At 35.4% G+C, this 9,642-nt stretch overlaps 1 protein-coding gene across 2 annotated transcripts in view; it reads left to right on the top strand.

Annotated features, from left to right (window-relative positions):
• The first annotated feature begins 2,603 nt into the window (after positions 1-2,603).
• The window catches only part of LOC149820355 (putative serine/threonine-protein kinase SIS8), a 56,197-nt gene continuing 49,158 nt past the window's right edge, over positions 2,604-9,642 (top strand). For both annotated transcript variants that reach the window (XM_089982905.1, XM_089982904.1), the window contains exons 1-3: positions 2,604-3,230; positions 4,966-5,406; positions 9,368-9,471. In XM_089982905.1, coding sequence (XP_089839031.1) covers positions 2,826-3,230; positions 4,966-5,406; positions 9,368-9,471 — 950 coding nt within the window. In that variant the 5' untranslated portion in view covers positions 2,604-2,825. The remainder of the gene's footprint in view (positions 3,231-4,965; positions 5,407-9,367; positions 9,472-9,642) is intronic.

Below are 9,642 nucleotides of genomic sequence, written 5' to 3'. Positions count from 1 at the left end.
ATAGAAAATATCGAACGGCTTGAGAAGATGGCTCCTCCTTCTTCCTCTCTTCCTCCCCCTCTTTCTCTTTTCCTTCTTTCCTTTCCCCTCTTTTTTTTTTATAAAGAGAGTGAGAGGGGGTGACTCCCCCCCCTTCTTCATCCCTCTTTAAAAGGGTTGGAGAAGGAGAGTTTCCTAAATGTGAAACTCTCTCTCTAGTTTTCAAAATGTTAAAAATTTCCATGTTATTTTTTTTTTTACTTTTCAATTCTTTTAGAACTCCCTCTTAATGCTTCTTAAGCCTTCTTAGGTAAGTAGGAGGACTCTTTTAAGAAGTCTTACTCAACCCTAAACAAATTTTTTGAAATTAATAAATTTTAATTTAATAATTAATTAATTAATAATTAATTAAATAAATTCGAATTTTCAAAGTTAGTTTAATTAATCTAGGAGTCTTTTTAACCCCAACTAACTTTATTTTAAAGCCTTAAAATGAATTTAAAGTTAAATTATTTTTTTGGACATGAATTTGGATTCAAATTCGGATCAAAAAATCTAAATCCATATCTAAAACGAAATTGAATCGAAATCTGGCTCAGACCTAGATTAAAGTGGGCCTTGAATCAGATCTAAACCCATATTAATTCAGACCATATGCATCGGATCCAACCTGATCCAACTCCGGCTTCAGTTCAATAAATTGCTTAATTTTTGAAAAACTGTGATTTCTAAGTCAACCGAAACTCGAATTCGAAAAACTAAAATATTGTTGCGCTTAGAATTTTGAGACGCATTCAACGACATATTACACGAATATCAAATTCTGAATTTTTGCCCAAAAGTAACTTAAATTTTGCTTGAATTTAAAAGTAAAAAAAAAAAACTCTTTATCTTGCTTCGATTGGCTTGTTACGACCTTGTCGATGGAACCTAGAACCAAGCCGTGACTTGAAGACCTTAATCTAAAAACCAAGCCTCAAACGGTTTTTCTCTCAAACTTAAACAAATTTTTGACAAAATTTAAAAATAACTAAATATGAAAACACATGATATTATTACAGACCTAAAACCACGAGACTAATAAATAAGGAATGAATATGCCTATAGTTCACAAGATTTTGGACAAAAACAAAATGGTAGAAAATGTTTGATGAACTTGAGGCAACAGTACCATTCTATCCTACCCTAGATGGAAAAAAACAGACGTGTTTCCATGTTGGTTTTTTTTTTAGAGAGAAATTTGAAAAGGTAAATTTAATTTTATAATATAGAAAGGCAAGAGGCCTAGGACGATGAGAGATCGATCCCCAGCTTAACCAGAAGGAAAAGGTGTGAAAATGGAGCGGGCCCAAGAGGCATCAGCCCCTGGAAGTAAACAGGATTTTATTTAATCAAAATAAAGAAAGAGCTGTTGGATATGTGGCAACAACAGAATTAGAAGGACAAGGGTGGAAGCCAAATATGAAATGTGAAATGAAGTCATCTCTCTCTCTCTCTCTCATGTATGCCAAAATATGTTTGCATGTAAGTGCCGTAGGGCATATGAATATAAAATTATGACCAAGTTAATAAAAGATGCCCCCCACGAGCAATACAATAATGTTTTTCCCAATGCGTAAGACAAAATGTAATCCTATCCAGAGTTTACTTGGTTTGAGTCTCCCTTCGTGTAATGCAAATGCACCTTAGATCTTATAATGTTGCCCTGAGATCATGAATGGTAGCCATGTTTGTGGTCAAGGGGCTACATGGTTGCAAGTAGATCACATAAAAACACTTATGGACCTGCATTAAAAATAAGAACAAGCTACTTTATGACATAGTTTAAGAGGTGATGGGTCTAATTCGGATTCTTTGAGGATCTAGTCAATACCAACCTCTACAAGCTGGAGTTAGTGACCTCAATAGAGCCCTAGTGTTCACAGACATGGACATGGGAGTAATTGCATACCTAATAACAGACCAACCCTTTTAATGACAGGGTTAAACACAACAAGAGATAACTGGACCCTCCTAGTGGTCCAATATATGCTTGGCTAGCTTAACATGGCAAAGGGAGCTAGTCCAACTTGACCCAAACCTCGTCCAGATGTTTTCAGCTTAGACCAAGCTTCAAGGTCCATCACAGGTTGGATAAGATTTACAAAACATTTGTGTGAAAAAAGGGGGGGGCTACATTTCATTGTATCAGGGCTGGATCAAGCTTGACTAGATCCAGATCATATAAGGTAAACCCCATCCAGTTGAGGTTCTTCTCTAATCATGGAGCAATTCATGATATTATCAGGCAGGGTCGGGGTTTGTTAAAGATCGGGTCCGGTAGAGATCCGATCGATTGAATCCCTAGACCTTCAACAAATCAATTTAATGTCCAACTTGGTTCGTGGATCACATGCCCAAATCTATTTTTTTTAAAACAAAGTTACTAATACATTTGCGTAGGCATCGAGGATGAAAACCGGAAAAGAAAAATGAGGAATTTTTGCTTATGGGAGTTTTGTGGGAGGGAAATGGAAAAGGAAAAAAACATGGATTATTTACAGCCAATCTCATGACCGTTGATTGTGATCTTTGATTGTGATTGGTAAGGTCAAAATGGTTGGCTTCAACACAAAGCTATCAATCTTTCTAGTGAGAGAAATCCTAGAGAAAGTGCCAGTGGAGAGAGAGAGAGAGAGAGAGAGAGAGAGAGAGAGAGAGAGAGAGAGAGAGAGAGGAATTCCTTGGAGCCTTGGAGGGGTCACACAGAGAACGGAAGCATATGTATAAATAATGGGTGGTGGTGGCCTCTGAGAAACTCTCGGGAGGAATTCTGGATCACCACCTTCACCTCCACCAACACCACCATGTCTAGGATGAAGCATCTCCTGAGGAAACTCCATATTGGGGGCAATTGTGAAGCCAACAATGGCCGGCACGCCTCCTTTTCCTCTGCTTCTGCCGATCATGAGAGATCACAGGACCCGCCACCCAGAGTGGGGGAGCGCCGGAACTCGGCTACCTCCCCGTCTTCGTCTTTGGGGCCGGCGAGATCCGGGGATGATGGGGCTGACCGAAGGGATGATGCCCTAAATTTCAATCTTTTGGAGGAGGAATACCAGGTACAGCTCGCGTTGGCGATCAGTGCGTCCGATCCCAACACCAATGAGGACCCTGAATCGATTCAGATTAAGGCCGTCAAGCGAATCAGTTTGGGGTGTTCGCCGTCCCCGGGGAAGACGCTCGTCGAATTCCTATCGCTTCGATACTGGGTAGGTCTTGAATTTATTTTAACTGTTCCGTTTTGGGGATGCTTCATACTTACGGAATTCTCATGAATTTTGGGGTTTTGGTAAATTTCTTGTTTGGATGTCATGACAACAAAATATGCTATTTTTCTGCTTCACTGCTTTTCTTAATATTATTTTTGTAGAATTGTCAGTTAATCAGATGTGCTGCTTTTATTTATTTATTTTTTTGCGTGAAACTTTTAATGTTTATGTTTTTTTTTTCCTTGAATTGAGAATGTCTCAAGCGAAGTTTGATCGTAGTTTAGATTTTTCCTGATGTAGAATGCGTAAATGGCAGTATTTTGAAAGACTAATGAAATTTCTACTGAATTTCCACATTTGCAAACCCTTCAATGGTTTTATTCATGGATGTTGAGCAGCTGGACTGTGATGCCTGTCTCGGTTATAAGGATTTTGGACTTGAATAAAAGCATAAGATTCTTATGATTAGTTTACTTTATTTTTTCTTATCTGCTTCTATACTATGTTCTTTTTTGGAAGTAATATTGGTTGACTATTTTATTCACTCTTTAGGGAATTGTGTAATTTTAAAGAAATTAGATGCTTGAATGTTATGGATGTCTAGTATGCTCTTTCTCATTTGTTTTCATTAACTTTAAAAAGATTGAAATCTGTTCCAGATATTATCTTGTGAAGCTGATGCAAGGCAAAATAAGCTACCGAGCCTTGCTTGATGAGAGTGCAGATCCAAGACTGTAAATGAGTCCTGAATCTATCATTTTGAGAGTTGGAAATAACACAAAGAGACCCCATGCCTTAATTTAGAAAAAGGCAGGCAATAAAAAGGATAGAAACACCAAGACAGTGAATTTCAAGCTAAAGACTTCTAAATTGGTAGAAATAACAAAATGATCTCTTAATATTGGAAAACCGTAATCTTGCTTTTTTCTTTAGGATAATTTTAATGCATATGCATTCCTATCACAACTAATGAAGTGACAGATTATAGGGTAAGACTGGACTACATTAAAATGTACGTTGGTTCATTTTTATCTTCTCATTTCTTCTCTTGACCCTTTTATGATACGAGAGCCTGTTGTGTCGACAGACAACCTTAAAAGATATCAAGCATGATACATCAGAATATCCCTTATCAACAAGTCAATTCCAAGCCATCTTGTGCATCAGAATATCCCTTATCAAGAAGTCAACTCCAAACCATCTTGTACTTACTAGTTTGCTGGTTTTCTGCTGTCCTACACCATTACTTCTTCTGATGACAAATAGTTACCATCTTGATTTATCAACTGATAAAGGACCGATTAAGACATCCTTTGTTGGACTAATACCATTTTGTCAATGTTACTTGGCTTAAATGGTCATCCCGTATACACTAGATTGATTCCTGTTCAATTCTGTTTTGGAATATCTGCATCTCTTCTTCGTACTCTTTTATATAGTTTGTGCACAGACTTCCATTCTGAATTGTGATAACATGCATCCATGATGAATTATAAGAATGTTACACCATTGTACCTTTTAATTTTTTAAATTCCGTATTGCATCCTTGTGAAAGTCCACATGACTAATAATGGTACTAAGAAATTAAGGCTGGCACATCATTGCAACTCATTTTTCTTGATAAACATTGATGCTGGTGCTTTGTGTGCCTCACAGTTTCAACTTTAGGTCTTTCTGTTTTTGAATTATCATTTTTGCCCCTAGTTAAACAAATCTGTTTCCCTTTTTTCGGCAGAAGTATAATGTTGTTAATTATGACGAGAAGGTGTCAGATGGATTCTATGATGTATTTGGTGTCATCCATGATCCAACCTTGCAAGGGAAGATTCCATCACTTATGGAACTTCAAGCAAAACCATTTGTAGATGATATGAACTATGAAGTAGTTTTAGTAAATCGGATGATTGATCCTGACTTGGCAAGGCTCGAGGAAAGAGCAGCTTGTATTGCAGTCGAGTGCCAAGCATTGGAGCTTGGTCCCGTGCTTAGTGGTCTAGTTCAAAAGATTGCTGACCTTGTCGTTGATAACATGGGTGGGCCAGTTAATGATGCAGATGATATGGCAAAAAGATGGATGGATATAAGTTATCAGCTAAAAACCTCCTTGAATTCTATTGTTCTTCCCCTTGGCTGCTTGGGAGTTGGACTTTCGCGTCATCGGGCATTACTTTTTAAGGTAAGAATATTTTTATATGCAACATTGTGGTTGTTCATACTTCATATTTCATTCACAGCACATACAACAGTACATAAGAAAATAAACCATAGATCAAATATTTCTTGAGTTACGAATGTGTGATTTCATTTGCATTGGAAATATCTATCCAAACTTACTTTCACCTGTATTCAATGAGCTGATCACATAGTCTAAGAATAGGTTAAAAGTAAGTAAATGATCTCTCTAACTCTCACTTTAATGTGTTTACACTCGTAAAAAACACCAAAATACCCTTTATTCCTGAAAAGGAATAAATGACACTATGAAAACAAGGTTTATGTACATCTTTTACACTTTTTACAAAGCAACTCAAATTTGCACTAGACTACCCTTACCTAAACATTAATGTGTTAAATGGGAAGGTGTTTCCTTATAGTAGGACGTGATCTATGAATTCTGACATTGAATTATGCACCTCTGACAAACAGTGCTACTGTTGTTTTGTCTCCTCCTCCTGTTCATATCATGTGATGTACATGTTTAAGTTTAAATTACACAACCATATTTACATAAATTTCTTCTTTGAATTGCTATTTCCGAGTACATTATGATCCTTGATTTATGAGTGTTGGACTTCAGCTAATCTAGCATTGAGAGAACTACCATATCAAGAAGGATTTAGAATTTCTGCCCATTGCAAGATGAGTTTCATGGCTCATGATTGTTACCTGAAGTTCTAGTTGTTGAAATGTATATGATTGTAAACTAGCCAACAGTTATATGCAGGGCAGGGAGTTGGAGAGGGACTGAAATGGATTGCCAGATGTTTCTGCTGCAAACTCCAAAGTCCAACTGCAGATACTTTTCTTGGAATTAAATAGGAAAAGGGATAGTGAAAACGAAAAAGTTCTAAAGATGAATTGAGTGAAAAGGATCTCCCATAAGTAAAGGAAAGCAATGGCAAAACTATAGTATTGTTTGCATCATAATACAAATCCTGCAAATTCAGTTCAATTCATGCATGACAGTTAGTCAGTCAACCACTTGGCGAAGGCATCCATGTATACATTATTCTGCAACCAAAATCCCATCTTTTGCATAATCAATGATTACTTTTTGTGTAGTCCCAAAAACCTTTGCTAGCTCAATGAGAATGGTTACATTATTTAAGTGCATACAGATGAATGTGGAAAAAGAAAATTCATGACTGATTAAAGTACAAAAGTTCAAATTATAGATGTCAACGAGAAAAGATCTAGTGGCCGTTACTTTGGCTTGCAGTCGATTAATAAGAGTTGGTGAGTAGGAAAGCAACTTTGTGGAAATTATTTCATGGGTTAGTCAATTAAAAGAATCTCATCATCATTATCATTATCATGGTCAATTGCCTTTCCTGTCTATATGTTGGTCAGATCTGCAGCCAGTTACTTCATTACTTTCAACTACAGCTAGAACAATAGTTACTGATATCATTTACTTCTTTTTTCATGGTTTCATTCATTCATCACAGTCACTGATATTTTCAAAATGTTGTGATAATATTGGTATTTTAGGGTAAGCTGAAACTATCGGCAATATATCATGATGTTTTCAAAATATCATCAGAATTCAGAATGTCATGATAATATCACGATAATATCACAATATTTTTGGAGGAATTCTTTTTTTAATATTTTAATCATATTTTTTCTATTTTTTTCTATTTTAAAACCTTTTAAAACTTATTTCTTTATATTTTTGCAAGAAAAATAATGCAAACCTTACTATTTTTTTATCCTTTCTATTATTATTTATATGTTTTCAATTTTTTCAAGTTTTCATGAATTCTCCAAAAAAAACACTTATTGGAAAAACTTTCAAGAAAAACCCTTGGCGAGAAATTGCCTTGAACAATACAGGGAAAAAGAAGGCATATTTTGTGAAAATAGCTTCATACTTGGTATATGATACATCTATTGAGATGTATTTACCCTCACAATATTATGCAATTGGAACTTCACGCAAGTGTGTATAAAATTACAACAAATCCTTAATAACTACTGGACATCTTCCAAACTAAATGAAAAATATATCCTTGATGGTCTTACCCTTGGACATCATTTACTATCAGCCTCCCTCAACCTATGTATGAAATGGATAGCTTGTTCTTGAGGAACCTATCTCTCTCCATTGGTAACTCTTTTCATGAATATATGAATCATTTAATTCTCAAAACCAATAAATCTTGCATTTACTTCTTTATCCTATCATTTTTCTAATGAAATGTTGATCAAGTTGAACATGTTTCATTTTTTATGATATAATGGGTTAAGTGCTATCTTCATTGCACTTTGATTGTTGTAGTAAATAATGGATATTTCCATACTCTGACTCATGGAGCTGAGTAAATGGTGTATTTTACATGATTTTAGCTGCTAAAGATGCCATAGATCAATACATTGCTTGTATACTAGATCTAGCTACAGTCATGTTTTTTGCTAGTCTGGGATATGATATTTCTTCTTTTGAATGCACAGTAACCTTGATATAGACCTTCTCAAGTCTGGATCTCCAACCCAATCTACATAATAGAAACTTACTATGACCAGAAGTTTTTTCTTTTCTTTTTCTTGTTATCAATATATAGTCCTTTTGATACAGCACAAAATATGTGTCATTGCTTCTATATATATCTGACACAAGGATCATGCATGACATCTGATACTTGGTCTACCACATAGCGGCTTGCACTTATCCATTAGAAAGTAGCTAAGGAGGGGAATATTCAGTCATGTAAATGCCAAGTGCTATAGTGCCCCAACAACACTTCTATAACTCTTAAGATTTATACATTTATCTCCTATATTCTATAATTCTTTATCAATAGGAAAAACATGCTGATTGCATTTGCAATGTTATACGTATTTTTAAATATATCCATTGTATATTACCTAGAGACTTCTAGATGTCTACAATATCATTGTTGGACATGGCTGGACATTGGCATTGAGACGGACATTGCTGAATGTGTTATCAACACACCGGCATTTGAGGTACAAGTGTCCAGACTCCAGACAATGTTGCATCTTGCGTGTCCGACGTAGGTCTTTTGGATACGAAGTGTCCAATTTAGGACACTTTTAGGAGTCTTGGACATAAAGTGCCCAGTTTAGGACATGAAGGTCTAGTTTGTATAGCTACATCTTCATATTTCATGTAAATTACCAGTTGTCAAAATTTAATGAAAAATTATGTGTATTTTGATAATTGATTTAATACTCTTTTTTTTCTATAGTTCTTTGCTTCTCTCTTTTTCTCCTCACACAAACACAAACACAAACACAAACACAAACACAAACACAAACACAAACACAAACACAAACACAAACACAAACACAAACACACACATATATATATAAATATAAAAAAATATATATAAATATATAATGGGCTTGACGTTCTGAATAACTCAGGTATCTTCAGCATTGAAGAGGATACCATCACTGATGCTTCCCTTGGACAAGGAAATATGTTGGGAGAGCTTGTTGCTTTCTAGGGAAGTACCAATTCTTACAAATAAAGCAATACTTTCTTGATGTTGTTCTGATAAATGCTTTTGAATTGGGAGATATCTTGAAAATATTGTGCTGTTCCTGCAAAGTCTTGATAAATATCTTGATAGTTTTGAAAATTTTGAGATGTTTACAGTGGCAAGAAGATCAATGTACACCCTTATGCTTTATCATGAAGTTCAATCCTTATTTGATTCTAATTATGCTACTATAACATATTCAATAGTATGCCACTATAAAATCTTCTTAAAATGGCACGTTGGTCCTCAAGGATTCTGTAGCCATTCATTCTGCTATTTGTTCCTGAAGTTTTCTGAATTCGCTGTGCTCATGTTCTATTTCTATATAAAAGGCTATTGCTAGTTCAAATACAAAAGTTCTTTGAGATGCATAAGTGCTGAAAATGCTTTCTCAAATTTCGGTTATAGGTGCTTGCAGACAGGATCAACCTTCCTTGTAGGTTGGTAAAAGGGAGCTATTACACTGGTACTGATGAAGGGGCTGTGAATATGATCAAAATAGATCACCAAAGGTGATTGGATCTGATTATTGCTAAGTCATAGTTGCTATGCATGCATTTTTACTTTGACCTTTGTGGTGGCTGGATCTCTGCAAATACTCATGTATATTCTTGTCAACTTATGATGGAATTCCGGTGAATTAATTTGTTTGTGGTATTCATTCTTTCTCTCTTTATATACAT

The sequence above is a fragment of the Nuphar pumila genome, chromosome 12, assembly GCF_984573655.1.
Source record: "Nuphar pumila chromosome 12, dmNupPumi1.hap1.1, whole genome shotgun sequence".
Lineage (NCBI taxonomy): Eukaryota > Viridiplantae > Streptophyta > Magnoliopsida > Nymphaeales > Nymphaeaceae > Nuphar > Nuphar pumila.
The sequence above is the reverse complement of the archived record's forward strand: the minus strand, read 5'-3'. Positions and strand labels throughout refer to the sequence as shown.